Source organism: Eublepharis macularius, chromosome 12, assembly GCF_028583425.1.
Source record: "Eublepharis macularius isolate TG4126 chromosome 12, MPM_Emac_v1.0, whole genome shotgun sequence".
In the NCBI taxonomy this organism is placed as follows: Eukaryota; Metazoa; Chordata; class Lepidosauria; order Squamata; family Eublepharidae; genus Eublepharis; species Eublepharis macularius.
This window is the reverse complement of record NC_072801.1, coordinates 54,759,150-54,782,458: the sequence shown is the minus strand read 5'-3', so window position 1 is coordinate 54,782,458 and position 23,309 is coordinate 54,759,150. Positions and strand designations below refer to the sequence as shown.

General features: G+C 43.1%; 1 protein-coding gene across 1 annotated transcript; it reads right to left on the bottom strand.

The window, feature by feature from the left end:
- Positions 1-10,110: 10,110 nt before the first annotated feature.
- Positions 10,111-22,466, bottom strand: LOC129339428 (vomeronasal type-2 receptor 26-like). The gene is made up of 5 exons (XM_054994007.1): positions 22,305-22,466; positions 19,503-20,342; positions 17,450-17,677; positions 13,404-13,530; positions 10,111-11,012 (listed from the first exon to the last, which is right to left on the bottom strand). Exons 1-5 carry the CDS (start codon positions 22,464-22,466, stop codon positions 10,111-10,113), a joined length of 2,259 nt encoding a protein of 752 aa, XP_054849982.1.
- Between the last annotated feature and the right edge of the window lie 843 nt (positions 22,467-23,309).

Sequence of the window (23,309 nt, the reverse complement as noted above, 5' to 3'; positions counted from 1 at the left end):
TGAAAGCAAACAGGGAGCATTTGCATGTTAAATATTAACCTCTAAAAGTCATGTGAAGATTACTTCTCTTTTTCAGTAGAAAAACTGTTGGGGAAGAGCCATGGCTCAGTTGTGCAGCAACTGCTTGGCATGCAGAAGGTGTCAGGTTTAATCTACAGCGTCTCTAGTTAAGGATCAAGTTATAGGTGACTAGAAACAAAGCCCATTGTGGGGAAAAATACAATGGGCTCTAGAAAGGGGAGGGTGGGCAGGCAGGCATTCACTCCTCCTCCATCACTGATCCCAACCAGTGAAGGAGGGAGACAGGAATTGCCACCTGCTCTACAACTGATCTCAACAACAAGAAGAGGTAGTGGACTTTGCTACCTGTTGCATGTCTGATACAGACTGGGTAAAGGGGGGCAGGCATTGCCGCCTGCTCCGCTCTTGATCCCAGCCGGGTGAAGGGAAAATGGGCATTGCCTTCTGCTCTGCACCTGATTACAGCTGGGTGAAGAAGGGCAGACATTGCTGCCTTCTCCAAGCCTGATCCCAGCTGGGAGAAGGGAGGTGGGCATTGCCACCTGTTCCCTGCTGGGTGAAGGGAGGAGTGAACACTACCTCCTGCTCCTTGCCTGATCCTAACAGGTGAAGGCGGGCAATGGGCTTTGCTATGCGCTCTGTTCCTGATCCCAACTGGGTGAAGGAGTTGCAGGCATTGCCACCGTCTCTGCTCCTGATTCCGGCGGGTTGAAGGGGGGTAGAGGTTGCTGCCTGCTTGGCACCAGATACCGAAAGGGTGAAGATGGGGTGGGCATTGCTGCCTGCTCAGTGCATTATTCCACTAGGTTGAAGGGGGTGGGTATTGTCACCTGCTCCATTTCTTGTCCCAGCTGGGTTAAGGGAAGAAGGGAATTGCCTTCTGATCTGTGCGTGATCCCACCAAGGAGAAGGCACAAGGTGGGCATTGCTAACTGCTCCACTCCTGATCACAGCTGGGTGAAGGGGGTGGGCATTGCCATCTGCTCTGCTCATAATGCCAGCTGGGTTAAGGCAGAGAGTGGGCATAGCCACCTACTCCATTCCTGATCCCAGCTGGGAGAAGGCAGGTGGGCATTGCCACCTCCTTTGCTCCTAATACCCACTCTGTTAAGGCAGGGGTGGGCGTAACCTGCTCAGCTCCTATTGCTAGTTATGATAAGGAGGGTGTGTGTATTGCCACCTGCTCCACTCCTAATACCAGCTGGGTTAAGGGAGGGGTGGGAATAACTTGCTCAGCTCCTATTGCCAGTTATGATAAGGAGAGGGTGTGTATTGCCACCTGCTCTGCTCCTAATAACACCTGGGTTAAGGTGGGGGTGGGTATTGCCATCTGCTTCTCTCCTAATGCCAGTTGTGATAACGTGAGGGTGGGGATTGGCACCTTCTTCACTCCTAATACCAGCTCGGTTAAGGCACGGGCAGGCATTACCACCTACTCCGCTCCTGATCCCAGCTGGCTGAAGGGGGGCTGGCATTGCCACCTATTCTGCTCCTAATACCACCTGGGTTAAGGTGAGGGTCAGCATTGCCACCTCTTCCGCTCCTAATACCAGCTGGGTTAAGGTGGGGTGGGCATTGCCACCTTCTCCACTCCTAATACCAGCTGGGTTAAGGCAGGGGTGGGCATTGCCACCTGCTCTGCTTCAAATAACACCCGGGCTAAGGTGAGTGTGGGCATTGCCCCTCCTCTGCTTTTAACAGCTGGGTTAAAGTGGGGTGGGCATTGCCACCTGCTTCTCTCCTAATGCCAGTTGTGATAATATGGGGGTGGGCATTGACACCTTCACTCCTAACACCAGCTGGGTTAAGGTGGCGGTGGGCATTGCCACCCACTCTGCTTTTAATACCAGCTGGCTGAAGGGGGGCAGGCATTGCCACCTGCTCTGAACCTAATACCAGCTGGGTTGATATGGGGGTAGGCATTGCTAAGTGCTCTTCTCCTATTACTGGCTGTGTTAAGGCTGGAGATGGGCATTGCCACCTGCTCTGCTCCTAATACCAGTAGAACTACCAGAGAGAAAACTCTGGGGAGAAATCAACCACAACCTTGTAACTTATCACAATTATTTCAAAAGTGCAATGTGCTATAATCATATATCAAATTCATATCCAATAAATATATATCCATATACAATCATTCATATACATATACAAGAATAACCCAAACAAGATGGGCAATAAAGTCCAAAGAGAATCTCCTTCAGTATATAACTTCTTTTGCCTTCTTGTAAACGCGCATATGCATGCATGGAAATAACCCAACCGGGAATGGCAATAAGACAGTAGCAATGGTTGGTATATTAGTACGTTATGACTTTATATTATAGTGGAAAATGACGCCCCTGAAGAAGTGGAGGCACGAAATCTGAGTTTTTGAGCCGGCCCCAGATAGGGCGGGAACTGTATTCCATCCGTTCCGTTTTCTGCCGTTTAAAGGATAAGAAAAAGAGAAAAGAAGATACATCACTGAAAAAGATCTTTCTCTGGCCTTTATTGCCGTTCCCGGTTGGGTTACTTACATATATGCATATGAGCGTATGAGATTGGGCGTTGGGCGTTGAGAGGATTTTTCCACCAACCTCACCCTCACGGCTTTTTTCTTATTGGAAGAATTCAGTAAATAAAGACACGGAAGAAGAAATAACAACGGAGACGGTGTTTGGATAATAGGTTTATTATACATGGTCGTTCCAGTGGAATTTATTGAGATTAAGAATGGACTGCTGCTGCTATTTTCCTACTGGAATATGTTTTCATTGAACGTTCATATTGATTGTATATTTATGAATTGTATGATATGTAATTGTTATTGATGCACTAAATTAATTTATAGCACTTGCACTTTAAATATAAAAATTCTTATAAAAATTGTTTACAGTGATTAAGGCTGACTATTGCTTCCCATGGGTTTTCCCATTCTTGATTCTGATCTAGAGTAGGAGAGCAGAGAATCCATTGGAGCTTAAATTTCACCCCATGGGCTTCTAATATTAGCAACATCATCTGGACCCACTGGCATTCGATGAAACATCTTCCTGGTTGTGCTGAAACACCTGTAATAGGATATAGGAAAACTAAAAGTTTAAGAGATATACTAGTTCATGCAGATATTAAAGATCACAGTGTGAGTAGGAATGGTCCGACATCATACCTGTGGACATTGCAGTGTATGTAATTTAATTATTTTGGGCAATTTATTGAGTGTGCCAGATCAGGGGAGAGATGTAGCTTTAAGGAAATTCTTGACCTGTAATACCCAAGGGGTTACTTACATTATTAAATGCCCCTGCAATAAGTTCTATGTAGGGAGTACGTCTAGAGCAGTATGAATTCGTATACAGGAGCATCAGTCTAAAATTAGAAGGAGAGTCATGGAAGCACCACTCACAGCCCATTTTCTTGCATTGGGACACGCTGAGCAGGATATTAGATTTATGGTGCTTGAGGTGGTTAGAGATAGGGAGGACTGTATTTCAGCAAGGTATTTGCTCCAATGGGAGAGCTTTTGGATTTTCAAGCTACAAACTAAGGAACCTAAGGGTCTAAATGTGGACTTAGATTTATCATGTTTCCTTTAAGGGATGTATATGATTTAGGGAGGGGGTGATTCGGCCCCTTTAAGACAGATAAATAAATAATTGGTAATACTGCCACTATTTACAGACATTATCTCCGTAGAAGCCTTTCCAGGTTATTCTGGCTTACTTGAGTCAATGGATATGTTTGTGAGTATGAGCTTGCACAGTTTATATTAGTTTGTTGTATAATGCAGGCATGTTGAATGTTATGTCATGTGTTACGTCTTTACTCTGTTTAGATAATATAGCCCCTGAAAAAGCTGATAAAGCGAAACAAAGAGTGTTCACGTTTTGTCGGGCTCTGTCTTCTGTTCTGTTCTGCGGGTCGGATGTCTCCACTGAAGTGGCACCTTATGGGGGCTCTGCCTAGAAGCTGAACCATGATTTGGCTTTTGATTTTGAGCTGCATCTCTATCTTTGGCTGAAAGCACCTTGGGACTGAGTTCCTTTACTACGTTTTCGAGCAAGGCGCCTTCACTCTTTGCTACTTCTTTATGCAGCAAGAAGCCCTATTGCACATTGGAGATGCCTGAGAGTCTTGACATTATATGGAATATACTGTGGTTCGGTGGAGTCAGATATTTCATTGCTATGATATTTAATGTGTGTTTGATTGGTATATGGTGTTCAATTGTATTTATACATTAACTGTATTGATCATTGTATTTACTACATGATATTTATTGGAAGCACGTTGCACTTTTCTTACTTATAACACTTTACAGTAAATATTTTGGAATAGTTTACAGTTATACTTGGTTCTTGAGGGAGTCTTTGTTTGGCTAAAAGATTCTGATTCTATGATTGACTCCATTTCTGCAGCTTTAATGAGCTCTATTGGTTTTCCATCTACTCCAGGTGCTTTGTTTCTCCCAGTTTCTTTCAGTGCAATTTTACTTCACTTTCTAAGACTTCTGGTTCTTCATCAATGGACTCTTCTTCAAAAATATCTGTCATCCTTCCATCTCTTCTGTATAGTTCTTTAATGTATTTTTCCTACTTTCCTTTATTTTGTCCAGTTCCTAAGTTCATAAAGACATTAATAAATACAATGAATATATATCACTCATAAATAGATAATACAATGAATATCACTTGCAAAAAATAGTTATATGACTAAACTAGTTTGATACCCATGCTTTGCTATGGTTTTAACTACTTTAAATTCAGTTATAATATATATGGATATGTAACATTTTTTGGTTTGTGGGGTTTTTTTGGAGTTGGTTTTGTAGTATAATAGCATAGTATCCGAGCTTCACAAAGGTGTTTGAATAAAGTGAAGCATGTAATCCCTATTCAGGAGTCTTGTATTGTTTTTCTTCAACTGTCTGCAGTTTTCTTTACATGATTTTTACCTCAGAACACAGAGTTCCACAGCTGACCAATCAGAGAGGGGGGTGCAAGCAGGCAGCAGCCTGTCAGCCACATTGGAAAGTTGTATCCCTTTGGCAAGAAATAAAGTGAAAAATACGTACAACTGGTTTTTTTCTACTGAAGGACCTCTTTGTAGACCACATTGGTAGTTTCCCCTTCAGGTGCTAGGATAACCAGGCTGCTGGGTGAGCACACTCTGGAGCAGGCCTTGTAGAGCTGCCAATGTGAGAAGCAATCCTCCCTCGTCAATTCCTGCCACCTTCAGTGTCTTCCCCGGGACTTGTTTTTTTTATTTTTTATTTTTTTTTACATACAACTACTACATACATACATACCCTACAGAACAGTAACTACAAAAGACTACAATAACACAAGGGATAGGAAAGAGGAGAGAAAAAAGAGAGAGGGAGGGAGGGGTGGAAAAAAGGTGAAGGTACCCTACAAACACTAAACACTAAACACTACATTTCTGTTTTCCCTTCATACTGCCATTATTCAAAAGTTAAAGCTTTATATTATATTGATGGAGTGGTTGACCTTACTAAATGCAAATTACAATTTAATTTCAAGTTAAATTTTTCTTCCCCTCCTGGGTCCCGGACGGAGTTCTCTCTGCGCAACTGCAGCCGCAGTGCTCGTTTCCTCCCCCTCCCCCTCAGACTTCTCCTTTTCGTCTTGCTTGGTGCACTGGAATTCTGGGTTCCTGTCCTCAAAATCCCTTAGTTGATCTTCTGATAATATCTTAAAGGCTTGATCTTTATGGGTGAACCAGATTCCTTCCAGAAATAACCATTTGTACTTTATTCCACGTTCTCTCAGAAGAGCTGCGAACTTTTTATACTTAAAACGTCTTTTCCGGACTAGAAATGGGACGTCTTTCAATATCTTAATTTTGTTGCCCAAGAAGTCCAAATCCGCATTGTATGAATTATATAGGATAGTGTCCCGGATCCTCTTAGATGAAAAATCGATGATGATCTCGCGCGGCAACTGACGCTTCGTTGCATACTTTGAAGTAGCCCGACGGGCTTCCAAAATGGCGCTTTTAACTTCTTCTTTAGTTGCCCTCGCGGGTGTCGCCAATAGTTCCGAGACAAGACCCCGTAAGTCCTCGTTTTCCTCCTCTTTCACATTCTGGAGGCGCAAAATTGTCTGTGTTCGTTCCACTTGTAGCCCGATCAACTGATTCTCCACCAGTTTAAGCTCTTTATTCGTAGCCTTCACGAGTGACGCACTTTCCCGAGCAGACTTCTCTGCCCCCCCCCGCTGCTTCCTTGATGGTTTTCACTTCGCTCTCCATTAAGCCCACCCTTTGATCTGTTTCATTCAGCTTGTCAACAAAGGGTTTTATAGCTTCACCAACCGACCTCCGTACAATTTCCTCCAGCGATTCTCCCTTTAAGGCAGCCGAAACTGACTTGCCAAGGGCAGGACTTTGTTTTTTTGTTGCCATTGGGGGGGGGCACCAACCAAATTTTGAGACTCAGCAAAGGGGAAGAGTGAGCCTTCTTAGCTTCAGATCTCACCTCTCCTTCATGTATGCTTGTAATAACAGAAGGAATTCGCTTACTTGTAGGCTCTCGCCTAGTTCTGCTCTTTGCCGTTTCTCATGGCCCGGCAGCACTCGAGGCGCCGCGCACGTCCGCCGGCCTCCGTTGGGACAAACGGGCAATTAACCCCCCGCATTGATTCCAGGGGGCTCTTCCCGCAGCGTCCCGGACCCAGCCTCCCTCACTGGGAGTTTTGGGGGCTAATCTTCGCAGATCAGCCGCCCGGACAGGGTGCCCGGCCGCTTCCTCTCGAGCCAGCGAAGAGGAGCATCCGACATGGCGGAGAAAACGAAACCGACCTCCTTCCCCGGGACTTGTTGATAGTTATAACAAAGCAGGCCTTGAGTCTGCAGCCTCTTGAATTCAAAGGGGTTCTCTGATGGTATGAATGGTATGAACACTGACCACCCCCCCTGCCTGAGCACTGCCAGTGAACAATGTGGCCTCGATGATGTTCCTATGGAGGGCTTTCACTTGCCGTCTGGTGCTGTTGCAGAGTTTGGGAGGGTTGAGTTTCTGGAGCAGCATCACTGGAGCTCCCACTTTGAGGAGAAGCTTGTGGGCTGGGAATCCAAGAGGGTTGAGCATGTTGAGGAACTCCACGGGGTAGTGGACTGCATCATCCATTTGCACCACTGAGTCCACAGATCTGTACTCCGTTTCTGCCCGTTTTTTTTAAAACATTTTTAAATTTTTTTTTTAAAAAAACAACCAACCAAACAAACAAAAACAATGTACAGAAGTAAAATAGAACAACAACAAAGTCTTAGTGAACTATAGATGTGAAATTTGTGAAATGCTTTAGTTTTTATACAGGAATAAGGAAATTAGATAATAAACGTCATGCCAATATAGTTAAAACAAAGACAACTAGCATTTTTTTTTCAATTATTTGATAGTCGTTGCTTCAAATCTGAGTAACAAAAAGTAAATGCTTAGGTGGAGAGTGATTTGTATTGGAAATGAATTCAATGAATGGTAACCATTTTGCAATAAAATCAGTTTCTTTCAAATGTTTCTGCCCGTTTGAGGGAGTTAAGTTGTGTTTCATTAATGATGGCAGCCTTGTCGTACTTGGGTGTCAGAATGGCACGCTTGCACAGCCAGTCCATGGACTTCTCTGTGATAGTGGCAATAGCATACATCTTGGCTGTTAGGTCTGCTAGGGTCATCACTACTGTGCCCAGGCCTGCAGGGATGGTCATCTGTCCCTTGGACTTGGGACCTGCTGGTACTTGGCCACTGCTGTTCAGTGCACCTCAGGAGTCTTGTACTGTCTTTCTTCAACTGTCTGCAGTTTCCTTTACCTGATTTTTACCTTAGAACACAGAGTTCCACAGCTGACCCATCAGCCTCCCAGCCACACAGGAAAGCCAGGAAGATTGGCATCCTTAGAGGGGAAGACTGGGAGGTGTATTTTTACCTCGGGACACATTCAGTAACGTCCAACAGCAACAGGCTGCATATGCAAGTGGCCTCAAGGAAAAGTGGCTGAGTTAGCAGTTGGCGGGGGCGGGGAGAAACCTGTCAGCCATACAGGGAAGCTATATCTCTATGGGAAAACACATTTTACTCCTTTTTACCCCCTTAGGGGGCAAATTTCTTAAAATCCCTTCTTAGTGAACCTCTAAATCACAAAAGGAATGTTCTCTCCAAATTTCACATTTCTGGGTCCAGGGGTTTGGGCTGGGCGTTGATGAGTCAGTCAGGACACTTGTCTTTATATATATAGATGGCTGCAGCAATTTTAACATCAGCCCAGCATGAATACACCATAACCAATGAACAGTCCTTCTGATTCCTTTTCTTTAAGTGTGCTGAGAGAAGAAGCTTCAGAGTAAGTAATGTAGATAACAGTGTTGTACTGACTGTTTCTATTGTTCTCTTTCCAGTGGAGTTGTAAACAACCAGAACTATGAGAATCCACACCCACCTAACCCTACAGGGGGTAAGCTACTGGAACACAAGTTTTGTCTGAAGATTTCCTCAGGGGCAAAAATGCAGTCCACTTTGATAATATTATTGTAATCTACAATCTTTCCCACATCCTTTGAAGTGGCACACTACAATCAACAGCTGTGCGCCTTTTAACATCAACCCAGCATGAATACACCATAACCAATGAACAGTCTTTCTGGTTCCTTTTCTTTAGGTGTGCTGAGAGAAGAGGCTTCGGGGTATGTATGTAGATAGCAATGTTGTACTTACTGTTTCTATTGTTCTCTTTTCAGGTGGTGTTATAAAAAATGGGAACCATGAGAATCCATGCCTGCCTAGCCATACAGGGGGCTGGCTACTGGAACACAAGTTTTGTCTGAAGACTTCCTCAGGGGCAAAAATACAATCCACCTTGATAATATCTGTAATAATAAATACTTCTCAAAAAGATATATACCACACTCATTGAATTCTTTCCTTACAAATTAACAGTAAAAGCTTACCACCATCACCTAGAATCTCTCCCACATCCCTTGAAGTGGCACACTACAATCAATGGCCATGTGCACACCCTTCAGGTCAAATTACAAGGGCTGGATGTAGAGGGGGTGGGGGGGTCACTTGCACTGGGTGGTGCCAAACAGAGGGCACCGGGAGTGGCTGCTGGCTGGGAGTGTGTGCTCCCGGCCATCTGGCAGCTGCACAGGCAGCTGTGTAGGTTGGCTTGGACACTGTCCGTGCCACCCTGGCTGCCTGCCATGCTGATGGGGCAGCAGGCTTGCCCCACACTCTCGGCCCTTCGGAGGCAGCGCATGTGGCTGAGTGGCAGGGCTGAGAGGCTGCCCACACCACCTGCCACGCTGATGGCGTGGCCCTCTAGTGGCAGTGTGAGTAGCTGTGTGGCAGGGCTGGGACACTGCTTGTGCCACCCTAGCCATCTGCTGCTTCAACTGGAGAGCCATATTGGGGGGGGGCAGGTGCCCTGCATGATCACTCATGAAGTGACATCATCACATGCTTCTGGGAGCATTGCATGCACTTTGCACGCACACACATGTGTAGCCACAGGGGCGCCGCCGGACTTGGGTTGCCCCAGGTGCTGGCAACCCAAGATCCAGCTCTGCAAATTACCAATTTATCTGGCTACCAATTACAAACAGCAAGTCAGTTAAAGCGACCAACTGTCCTCTTAACAGCAATACAGCACTACTCAAAACAATACATAGTATCAATGTACATCCTAAGAATTACTATAGGAAACAGATTAAGGTAAGAGCGTTGTTCAGTCCTTGCAGTTTCAAACTGCTCAAGTTGTGAAGAGCAGTTTCAAACCGCTCAAGTTGTGAAGAGATAGGACTGCTTGTTCATTATTCATACTACCATTAAATATTGTGAGGGGGGGTGAGCTATGGGTCTGATGAAAGGAGTGAGTAGGGGCAGAGCCATGAGTAATGAAATAAAAGTACAATGGAATGCATCCAGTGAACAGTGTAAATTGGGAAATTGTCTACCTTTTCAGACAATAAAAGCACAATCCTATTCTTTTTATGAAACAGCATTCTTGAACAATTCTGCTCCTTTGAATATTTGTCTTTTTACTGTGCTTCCCCACATAACAACAGCAGCAGCAGCACAATAGAGATCTTTTAGAACTCTCTCTTTCTTAACTGTTCCTTATGGTTTAGTTCAGGCCTGAGGATAATTATGTGGCACTTGGGGAAAAAGATACAAACCAGCATGCCTGTACTAGAGGCCAAAATGGAGAAGATCTCCACAGCCACCTTGTATTTGCCTTTTGTGCTCAAGTAAGTGGGAATAAAGGACACCCATACACTGCCAAACACCAACATGCTGAAAGTGATGAACTTGGCTTCATTAAAACTGTCCGGCAACTTCCTGACTAGGAAAGCCAGCACAAAATTGACCATAGCCATGACTCCCATGTAACCCAGAACCAAGTAAAACATAATGGTGGTCCCTTCATTACATTCTAGAACTATTTCTTGAGCCAGCGAGTGTGTGTCCAAATCTGGAAATGGAGGAGCCATAGAGAGCCACACAGTACACATTCCTACTTGAATAAAGGAGCAGGAAGAAACAACAGAGATGGCCAGTCTTTTCCCCACCCATTTCCTGATCTTGCTTCCTGGCTTAGTGATCGTGAAAGCCAGAGCCACAGTGATGGTTTTGGCCAATACACAAGAAACAGCTATTGAGAAGATAATGCAAAAAGTTGTTTGTCGCAGGTAACAGGTCACCGTATGTGGATGACCAATGAATAACAAGGGACAAAGGAAGCAAAGCAGGAGGGAGATGAGCAGGGAGTAGGTGAGGTCCTGATTGTTGGCTCTGACGATGGGGGTGTCTCTGTACCTGATGAAGATTCCAAGCACGAAAACAGAAATCAGTGATAAGGACAGTGCCCACAAAGCTAAAGCGATACCCAATGGTTCTTCATATGATAGGAACTGTGGGACTTTGGGAAGGCATATATAGCGATTCTTGTTTGGATACTGATCTTCTGGACACTTGAAGCAGTCATCCATGTCTGTAAAGCAGAACAGGTGTTATTTCAACTTCTCTGAAAATATCTTAATTTCCCCTGTCACATATTTAATTCAGTGCCCAATGAAGTTAATGGTTCCATCCCAGATAGCCATATAAAGTACTTATTTTAAAGCATTCATGAATGATTGTATACACTACATCTTAGCCCTGTTCAGACATTTGAGCATGCACAAGTTGAACATGAAGAGGGAACCACATCACACCTGCTGGTTTTTCCTGTAAGCTGGTCTCATTCAATGGAAGGCCTAACACAGCCATACAGTTTTAAACTTCAGCAGGCATCTTACAGTCCAACAAGATTTTTAGTGTATAAGCTTTTGAAAGTCAAAGCTCTCTTCTTCCGATTTAAACTTGTACACACGAAGGTTTACTCAGATGACTGGGAAACTAGAAAAAGCAGTATCCCTAGTCACGTGTAAAAGAACTTATGTACTTACATGTCTTTCAGTGAAATCCTAAGCAGTGTTACTTCAGTCTAAGCCAAGTCTAAGCTTAGACTGGAGTAACTCCACTTAGGATTTCACAGTTTATTTATGTAGATATTTATATCCCATTTTGTCTCCAGTAATGACCCAAAGCAGCTTCCAATATCGTTTACCTCTCCTTCATTTTATCCTCAAAACAACAACACAGTAAAGTAGGTTAGGCTGGGAAAGAAAGTAACTAATTCAAGGTCTGCCAGGGAGCTTCTATAGCAGATTGGGGATTTGAACCTGATTCTCCCAGATCAAAAGGAGCTCCATGGCGCAGAGTGGTAAGCTGCAGTACTTGTCATATGTGCCTGACTGCATATCTGCCAATAATGTTTTGTATTGCCAATTATGTTCCTGTGTTGCGCATTTGGTTCTTTGAGAACATGGGAAATTCTTTGTTGATGCTAGCTTAACCTGCTATCTCACTTGTGGCTCGAGATGTATCTTTCCTGAGAACTGGGATGAGTTCATGTCTAGCCCAAACCTATTTTTTTCCCAGGGCTCTTTCGCGCCCAAACTTCAACGGCCCTTAACCTTAAGGTGAGAAGCTTCCCTATAACTAACACTACCCATCCCGTTTATGTTACTTCTGCCAATTCCTGAGCACCTTGAACTGGATTGATCTCCAATAAAGTTACTTCAACCAATACACCTGAGTGTTTGCTGTGAGGGGCTTGGGGATCTACCTGCCAAGGACTGACAGTACTGCAGCCCAAGCTCTGCTCATGACTTGAGTTCGATCCTGGTGGAAGCAAGGTTCAGGTAGCCAGTTCAAGGTTAACTCAGCCTTCCATCCTTCTGAGGTTGGTAAAATGAGTACCCAGTTTCCTGGGGGTAAAGTGTAGATGACTGGGGAAGGCAATGGCAAACCACTCCATAACAAAAAGTCTGTCAAGAAAATGTTGTGATGCGATGTCCTCCCCATGGGTCAGTAATGACTCAGTGCTTGCATAGGGGATTACCTTTACCTTTACCTTTTACCTCCCAGATCGTAGTGCAGCACTCTCACCCCTACACTATGCTGGCTTGATGTGTGTATTGTTCAGAGTTTCTATTGAACATATGGAGGTCAGAGGGTCGAGCTACCAGGTGAGGTCTCATTTCCTTCTATAAATATCTGTATAGGCTACAAATGTTACCTATGTTTCCTGCATAGCAGGAAGGCTATTAATGTTTTTGTTTCCTGTCCTAAACCCTGGTTTCTCAGGATGGATAATGTTATTAGAGGTATCCCAAAACTTCAGTTTGTGCACCAAAAATTTGCTGTACAACTTGGAGGCTATGTCCAGCAGGCTAATTGGTCAATAGTTTTGGAGGAACGATTTATAGCCATTTTTAAATACTGGGACTTCAATGCTTTTTTTAAAATTTTTTTTTATTGGATTAGAAATCACTATAATATCCATTACTATCAATTTCCTTTAAATATTCCAGTTCTAACCCCCTCCCTTCCCCCCCCTTTTGTTGACTTTTGTTGACTTATCCGTTTTTTCCATCCTGAGGGGAATCACCAGTTCGATTGATAGATTCTTGTTAAACAGGTATTGTTAAACACACAAGAGTTTCAGATTATGACTGCATAACACAATAAACACTGAGCAAAAATGGGGATGCTCTTTGGATGCTGGAAGGGAAGACTGAAGAATCAAAGGGTAAAGATCACTTTGGGGAAGATACTGGAACATTTTCTTTTATCTACTGCAAGATCTTTCAGAGACTAGGGTGGGGATGGAGGCCTGAACTTTTCTTCCCTATTGTTGTACTGTCATATGAACAATGATGTCCCCAGTCCTGCAACTATGTTCTCATGCACCAGCTTCTGGCCCTGGCTTGTTCCACATGAGGAAAAACTGCCCCCAGCAGTGAGCAGGATGTATCTTGAATGTTATGATTCTTACCCTTCTGGTCTGAAACCTTCCCTTCTGGGCAAGGATCACAATCATAACAACAAAATGGCTTCCCTTCCTTCATTTTTCTGCTGTGGCCTGGTTGGCAGTTGTCATTACACACAGCAAGTGGTAGCACCTATGTAAAAGAAAGTGAAGATTATTTCATTTTCATCTCATTGGCTTTCCTATGTTTTATGAACAGGTGTTAAATTACATCATAATTCTGAGAAAGAACTCTGTATTGAAGGAACCATTTCGACATCCTTGGACAGGAGAAGGATCTCTATTACCACTAGGGGCATGCATTCAAAATTCCTGATCATAACATATACACAACAATTGCTGTTTTGTGTCATTGCCATGATTTTCCAGAATGGTAACAGAAATCTGGTATTCTTAGACATTACAAAAGACATCCCCTGAAAAAACCCACATTGTTTTTCATTTTTGGGTGCTTACTGTCAGCAGTTGGCACCTTTTTGTTCTTTTATTTTCCAAGTTTTGCAGGCAGTAGTATTTCTCACAGGAGGTTCTTTGGGATCAGGAAAAAGGCTGGGAGGGGGAAGCAAGAGCCCCCTCCTCCACAAGTAACTTTTATGGCTTTTAAAGCAATGTTCTTGGAACTAACATGTGACTGTGATCAAAAAGGTGAACCTGGAGACAACTCATAAATAAACATATCATATAGCTTATATCTCAGACTCGCATGCCCCAACTCTCCACTGCCACCTCCTCCTATTCCAGGAACTCCATAAATTACTATTAATTACTACTAGTTAATCCTTAACTACTCCTTAAATTACTACTAATTACTACTTATTACTACTACTAGTACTAATTACTAAGAGTCTCTCTACACAAGACATCTTACACGAGGACACTCAAGTGACAGGTCTTACACTTGTTCTCCCCGGTGGATACACATGCACTGCTAGGGAGACCGAGTACACTTGAATATAAGACCACACAGAAAGTAAGTCACTTGAGTGTCCCTGTGTAAGATGTCTTGTGTAGAGAGACTCTAAGGAACCCCTTACAGTGGATGCCCAGTGTGAAGGCATGTTTCTCATAGAAGTTGGATGATTGATTCATTACATGTAATCAAACACGTGCAAACACACACACACATGCTGTATTTTCTTTTGAAAAATTTGAACTATTCTCAAAGACTGCAACGATGGGACAAGGGGGAGGTTTTCTGCAAAGGAAACTTTCCTTATTTTATGAAAGGAATGAAGGATCACAACAATGAAGGATAGCTAATGCAGAATTTTAAGTAGAAAGGTAAATTGTTTTATTGTCAGTCAGTCACTATAAGATAACATTAAAATTGGATGCAAACAGGGATTTAAAAAAAATGCAGTGGCGAATGCTGTTTTGTTGGTCTGCTGTCACCCCCCCCCCTTCATAGGGATTAGTAGAGATAAGTGCACTTGCATCAAAAGGCACCTACTGTGAGGGTCTGTAAAATCAAACCCCTTTGTTTATTCTCCTTGAATTTAAAGGGTTCTTTAGATTATAAGAAGGGCTATGTTCTGTGCAAATTTGGTGCCATTATCTTTAAAACAGCTGCCTCAGATCTCCATTGAAAATAATAGTCCTGAAATTCCAAAACACAAGAAAACACATAGAATTGAATCCTATACTGCTAATGTCCTATCCCAGAATCAGCATTCATTCTAAAGGTTTCTTATCCTCTGAACCCCGGATTTTTTTCTTGGAATACACTCCTAATTACAACTGTAATGCTGTTAGGGAATGTTTAATAAAGACCCCTACCATTTTAGTTTTGTGAACAAGAAACTTTGCCTGGCATGTGAAAGTTATGGAAAACACCTAAACAGCCCATTCCATGTCTCTTGGGACTGTTGCTATGCTGCAGGTTGGTATGACACTACACAACTATGTAAATATGTAATGATAAGCAATTTTTATCTATAAGGGTTCCACATTCAGCCTTGCAAGTTGCAGATTGTTTTTGTCCCGGCCTTCTCACAAGAAGGCCAAAAGGATTCTTATTTGCAGGGCTTTTTTTCCAGCAGGAACACGGTGGAACGGAGTTCCAGAACCTCTTGGAAATGGTCACATGGCCGGTGGCCCCGCCCCCTGATCTCCAGACAGAGGGGAGTTTAGATTGCCCTCCGCGCCGCTCGGCGCGGAGGGCAATTTAAACTCCCCTCTGTCTGGAGATCAGGGGGCGGGGCCACCGGCCATGTGACCATTCTCTCTGAGGGCAACCCACTGAGGGCCAAGCTACACATGACGAATGACACTTGAATGGCAAGTGTATTTCTCCCTGTTCACTTGCCCTCCACTCAATCCACTTGCCGTTCAAGTGTCATTCGTCATGTGTAGCTTGGCCCTCAGTTCCGCCACCTCTTTTCCCAGAAAAAAAGCCCTGCTTATTTATATTAAGTATTTTGGTTGTATCTTGCCATCATTCTGTGTAAGATGAAGTCTAAGTGAACTGTTTATCATAACCTTTTTGACCTTTTGATTTATTTTGTTTTGTAAACAATTTAGCATTGAAGTATTTAGGCATAAGGATAAGATAATTCAGTACACAACAGGCCCTGGTAACCTCAGGTGTCTGAGTTTTGTGTAACAATAAAACTCATATGTCACTGTATCACTGTGGTTGGTTTATATTTGGGTAAGTGGTAGAAGGGAAATTTATAATTGGCAGCAGAGTACTATTAAAGAAAATTCCCTATCAAATGGAAACAAAGTTACTATGATCAGTATGTTGAACTGCCACAGTCCAGTCAACTATGTATTCTCAAGTTAAGATTTAGAAGCTCCAAAGGGTTACTTGCTTACTTAGTCCTATGAGCCAGAACTGCTTTGTTCAGATGTTATCCCCAACACTGCAATCACATCCCCTTTGTATGGATGTCCTCTAGTAGGTGTGGAGAGGTTTCTCCTTTTATGCTTCAAGTGAAAGAGGCCTAACAGAATTTTATCATTGTGGTAGTCATTACACACTATTTATGTCATACACACACACACACGCACGCACACATGCACACACACACGCACGCACGCACACGCACACACACACACACACACATATATACATACACATACACATTTACACACACAAACACACACACTCAAAGTTTGTTCTTGTCTCTTGCTGCAAATCAATCATTCCTAATAAAACATTCGTTAAAAGTGTTTGAAAAAGGCAATCCTATGCGTGTCTTGTATTTTCAGAGCTCAGAGGCATTCTCAGCTGTCATTGCAAACCCCTTCTACAATCTGAGCCACATTTGAAACTCCGACACCACAACATTACTTCCTATCTATGCCTCTTTGGTTTGTTCTGTGGTTGGTTGCTGTTTTAAAGATGTTTCCCCACGTCTTAAAAATAGTGTCCCACTCACGGACTGCTGGTGGCTTCTTTGCTCAATTTCCAAGAGAGAGGCAGGCAGTCATGATTCTGTTTCCGTGGCACCACGAAGTGGTCCGTGAGTGGGGTGCTATTTTTAAGATTTAAGATTTCAGATGTCACATTTTGAGCCTTACTGGTAATCAGATATATGCACCTTGTTTCACCTTTGTTTGTGTTGGGAAAATATCCAAACTGTTTAAAAATTAGCATGTTAAAAAAACTTTATAGAGAAATCAGATAATTTAGATTAATCACACTATGAGTAACAATATGACAGACGGTACAGAGAAAAGAAGCAGACCATGCTGTGCCCTCAGCCCTTTACCTTGGGAGCTTGTTCAAGCTAATAGTTTAAATATCAGAAATATTTGATACCTTAATAATAGTGATTTCTTAAAGGCAAGATAAAAAAACACTAGCTGATAGTAGAAGGACAGAATAATGGATTTAGTTACAATTGTAGTTGCAAATAAGGCAGAATAAAATTCCAAATACTTCTCTCAGTACAGTCTATTGATCTTTTCCAAATGTTCTTTCCTGTACAATATTCATAACTGCCTATCCTCCTATGATATTAAGTGCTTTCCAAATGATCATACTCAGAAGTGCTGGATAAATTACTACTGGAATTCTTTCCTGTTCAGCCTTGTTAAGATCCCACCTGGTTAAATGCGCTCTGCCATAAAATGACCTTCTCATTAAAGGTGACCTCTTTGCTTGATGGAGCCCAGGGATTCATCCTTCCCACTTTTACTCTTGAGAAGGATTGGTTTGGGAAAGTAACCCAGTTGATAATGTCAAATCCAGCTGCTAATTCACCATTTTGATTGAAAGCCACCTCATCTCCAGCACTGTTGTTAAATGAAATGGTCTTTAGAAAGGAGTGAAGCTACAAATGAATGAAGCAAAACAGTTTGTACAACATTGTTAGAAGCTCTTTGTGGTATAGAGTTTTCTTTCTTTCTTGTACTGCCATGTCAAGTCAGTTATTTTAGAGCAAGAGAACTCCAAAAACCTTCACTCTATAGCAAATTTTCACCCCTCATAAGACTACTTAAAATATAAAATACAATTTTTAAAAAATAAAAAGAAGTGGGAAATGAAGGTATGAAAAATATGTATAGTGATTCAACCTTAGGTGAATTGAAGCTAAAACTAGGGACATTTCTCTCTTTTTTGCTAGGTCTCCACAAGCATCTGGTTGGCTATGCTGCTGCTGCTGCTGCTGTAAACCTTAGGAAACTACAACTTCTGATCACTACTCGACACCATTCTTTACCGCCTATGGCCGAGACAGAGGAGCGGGAAGGGTCGCGCGGCAAATAACAGCACACACACACACATGGCTGGGTAAAAAATGGCCACAACTTTATTAACATAACAAAAGAGACAGGAGTATTGGCGCGGCATGTGGATCAGATCCACCGGACTGCATCGGCTGACCCGCCTGCCAGCCGATGACCCCCCACTCCCCTCAGGCGCCCGCTGAGGGAGGGGACCAGAGGAGTGGCATTGAGAAGGGGGGGAGGTCACCTGGTGTACACCCTTGGTGATCCCCCTGCCACCTGGGAGGGAGGATGCCCCGGCAGCCCCCGAGCTGGGCGTGCCTTCATACTCCCTCCCAAGATTCCTTATGGGAATCCCCTGCCTGGGGAGCCTGCGCCCGAGGGCCTGGCTCCCCAACAAATGGGATCCGATCCAATGCCCAACCGCCCAAAGTTGTGACAGATAACACAAGAAACAGGGAGCGGAGGGTGGGTGCACGCTCGCCGCCGCAGAAGTGTGCGGGGGCGTGTCCAGCAGCCGGCTAAATACCCGGCTGCCGGACCCAGCTGCTGGACCTTGGAGGGAACCGCCGCCAGGGCCGCGCGGCCGGCCCCGCCCACCGCCGGCTCGACCCCGGGCCGCCGCTATTGGCTGGCCCGGAGTTTGAACCGATTGGTCGCTGGCTCGACCGGGGCATGCCGGGCGAGCCAGCGAGCATGGTGGCCGACGCGGTTCCCGCTCCCCGCCCGCCGGCGGCAACAGGAGGCGCAGGTAAGTCTGGGCCCCCCATTTACTTGAAGACCACCCCCTCTCCCTTCTCCTCAGACATCTCTCCTCTTCCTTTTTCTTCAGAAATATTTTCTTTCTCTTCTTCCCCAGCAACATCCTATATCTTCCTCTCAGGAACAAGCTGTGTTCCCTGCCAAAATCAACGAGGGCCAAATCCATAGGATTACCCATATATCAGCATGTGTTTGCTTGTGCATGCACATATAGATAGCCCTCCATTTTCTGCAAAATATTAAAAAATGAATTATTTTCAGGGTGCAAAAATGTCAAAGGAAAATTCACTGCATATTTCTATTTTATCCCTTAAAAAAAATACAGACTGATCCACCACTACCCCTTCTGTGAGGAAAAAGCTAATTCAATTCATATTCCATAGGCCTGCACTGCACGTAAGATTTTCTATAGAGCATCCTTTGGGTTAGGCATTCAGTACCTAAGAATTTTACCCCAGTTGGATGGTTGTGGTGGAAATATTCCCACGGAAACCAATGGAAATGAATAATGAATATAAATAAGGAAAATGACTACATGTAATAATGATACAGAAACAAAAAGAAAACTATAAATTTTAAAAGTTGTCTGCATGTCTATAGAACTGATATGGATGTGGACTATAGAACTAAATTGTCTGTAGAACTGATATGGATGTGAAACATTACCTGCCATAGCTGCCATTTTAGTGGATGAAGTCTTTCTCCATCTGCTCTGTGTTTGTGTCTCAACGAGTACATGGCATTTAAGGCACGTGCTATGGCGTGGACAGCATTGTAGATGCTGTAGCTTTGGACAGTCATCCTCATTTCAAAAAAGGTCCCTGGAAGGTCCTCCAGCTTCTCCGTTCCACTGCAGATTTCCCTGTCCTCCTCACCTGTATTAGAACCAGGGAATGAACAGCTGAACGCCTGCTCCCAGAAGGCTCTGATGAAGCCGTCTCCTTTTGGATCTTGAGGATTTAAGACATGAAGGAAATTTTGGAACTCAGACAGCTCACTGGATTGAATTGCAAAGGATAAGGAACCGCTGAAGACTTGTGCATCCAAACCTTCTTGATAAGTGTTTGATGTGAAATCCCATTCCGCTGTCAGAATCCACACCTTATTCATGGCGGTCACTGCCCTATTTCCCAGTTTTGCCAGATGCATTAACCCAAACAGTGCAAATGCAGTCTGAATATGGGCACTGAGAACAATAACGTTGGCCATGTTTAAAGAAAGGGACATACTCCCCGTGTACTCCATTAAATAGATAATGTCAAACAAGGACACCATGGTTGGTATTCTTTCAGTGAAAGCAGTACAGATGCCATTCTGGGAAAACATTGAAGTCAAAACCTGCATGAAATGAATTCCTTTGTCATCATCCATCGCAACAATTCCAACCCAAATCCATTGGAAACGTAGAAGTAACTGAACAATTCCTGTGAACTGATACGCTTCTTTGGGGACCATTTGGTACAAAAAAGGGAGATGGGTTTTATCATTTATGAAGCAGTAAGCGACCTAAGCAAAAGACAATGAAATAAAAAAACTAGGGCAGAAATTATGAATCTTTTATGCAATTCATGTGTTTGCTGAGCTGTAATGCTTCCTCCTACTTCTGAGGTAATATTCACTGAAAAATCCTGGAGTAGACAACCAAAATTTTCTTAAGCTATGTTCACACCAGGCTTCTTGATTAGGCAGTCATGTGCAAGCTAAAAAGCATAACCCCCTATCCCCATCCCTGAACGTGTAGAAGAATTGCTTTTAAGTGTCCCAGGATATTCTGTCACATTGGACAACACGAGAACCTTACTTGTTGTGAGTAGAATGCCATATGGGGAGATTATTTCCACTATATGATAGTTTGAGGGGCTTACCTACAAATGGACAATTATGTGGTCTATCATGTTGTATTGCATGGTACTGGAGCAGTACCTGTATGTCAACTGATTTACTCAATATAATCTATCTGCTGCAGCCTACCCTTTCATGTAGTAAGGAATATATTGGATCAAGCCAGCTTTCCTGCTCAGTTTTGACCAATTCCCCTCCTCATTACAGCCCCTGTCTCACACATGAGTTTTGTCCATGCAGTTCTTATGATTCCCAGCATAGGGCAAACATTTCCTTTTTTTCAACAGCAGAAAAGCAGGTTGGATCCAACCTAAGGTGTTCTGGATCAGACAAATGGTCCATATTTTCCAGGATCCTGTTTCTGATAGCAGCCAAGGCCCTTTTCACACTACTTACCTGCTCCCAGAACATTGCGAAATATCGTGCAAGAAACGCAGAAGATAGCATCTTCTCGTGAGAGTTTTGCGCAATGTCGCACAAAACTCTTGCGAGAAGACACTATCTTCCGTGTTTTTTGCACGATATTTCGCAACGTCCTGGGAGCAGGTAAGTCGTGTGAAAAGGGCCCAAGAAAGAAAAAAAGGGAGCCCTTCCCACTGCCAAGATAAAAGCACAAAAGTACTTGATAGCAATAATGAATGTTTTTTTCTACAGTGCTTGATTTATTTCAGGCAGTGTTTTATCAAGAAGATTATTCAAAGTGAAATCTGCTAGCAAACCATTTTTTTTCCTTTTGGACTTGCATTGAACTTATTTATTAAATTGTCTAATATTTAATTCTTCGTTCACTCTTTTCATGTGTGATTATATTGCATGAAGTAGTTTAATGAGCTGCTACAGTAAATGTGATTAATGGTATTGTTTACGGTATATTGTTGGAATACATTTAGTATTTTCTATGGTAAATTTTATCATATCTATTATTTTTAGAATGGAATACAACTTGTTGCCAGACTCTCACATCTGATCATATCATGGTGCTTGTGAGCAGACCATGCTTTCATAGGAGAAAGAAGCCACTATCTTGACCTTCAGCTATCTATAATTCCTCCTAGATTAGTTCTCCTTGCTTGGACATGAAGATAACAACAACAACAGCATTCCAGTTATATACTGCCCATCAAGATAACTCAATGCCTACTCAGAGCAGTTTACAAAGTGTGTTATCATCATCACGATAAACATCATGTAATGTGGGAGGGGGGCTGAGAGAGCTCTGAGAGAGCTGTGAGTGACACAAGGTCACCCAGCTGGCTTCAAGCTGGAGTGGGGAATCAAAACCAGTTCTCCAGATTAGAGTCCTGCCATTCTTATCCGCTACACCAAACTGTAGACTGACTCTGCATAGACTGAGAGACATAGGACAGAACAGAACCAGTTAAATAGAATGTGCCAATCCTGTATTTCCCCCCCTTGAGAGAATTCTTAAAACTGCTTTTCTCAGGATAGATTTTTCTGTCAAAATAAGGCAGACTTTTCTGCTTAGTATCAATAATCTCTCTCTCTCTCTCTCTCTCTCTCTCACACACACATACCCTTCTCCATATAAAAGCTCAACAGATGGAAAAGAAAAAAAGAGACAAATGGTACATCAAAGCTATGAACCTTTCATGCCCTATGACTTACTTGTGGAATCCTGTAGAGGCCTAAGATGTTGGTAACCTGGAGAGAGGTTTCAGAGTCCAATGTCCCAATGATAGCTACTAGATTCTTCTGAATGCCACAGCTGAAATTGGGAATCGGCCGATTCCAGGTAGACTGAAGGAACAGGGTATTCTGATACGTCATCCTTGCATCAAAGTAGTTTTCATAGATGTGGAACCCTAAAGTTACATTTGGTAAGATCTTGGGGTTTTTCTTGATCTCATTCACAGCAAATACCAAAGCGAGGACATGCTGGTAGTTCTTTGGCACTGTGCTGAAGCAAGATTTGATTTATGTTGAACACATAGATATTTTTATTAAATATTTATAAATAGTAATTTTAAAATGTATATTTTTACTCCCCTGCCTCTTGTCTCAAGCTGGCTTACAAGATTAATTAAAAGTTACATATTAAAATATTGCAAAAAGTGGAGGCAAAGAGGGATGATAAAAATAGAAATATGAAAGCCATAGAAAAGCCATAGGACTAGAGAAATGTGGCAGGGAAAAATAAGGAACTTTTACCCTTCCATGACCTACAATAATAGTTTAGTAATTATAAAGTAATAGCATGTGTTTTACACAAAACCAACTTCCTTACACAATTGGTTCCATTTTATGGCTTCCCTTGAAGGACGTAAGGTCTGAAAAGACAAAAAGTTGAGAAACAATTCCCCCAATAACAAAGTCTCCTTGCTGATAATATTCATGTGGGATCTGCAGAGGGCCATTCATGTCACACATCATCTGGTATGCCTTGAACCCAAGAAGATGCAGCAGAAAAAATAATGCAGTAGCCGTAAGACAGAGGCCAGCCATCTTGAGGGAACTGGGGTGGGACTGTGGCTTAGAAGTATAACATCTACTGGGCATGCGGAAGGTCCCAAGTTCAATTCCTGCTATCTTCAGTTGAAAGGACCTGGTAGTAGGTGATGTGAAAATTCTCAATCTAATACCCTGGAAAGCTGCTGCTAGTCTAAGTGGTCA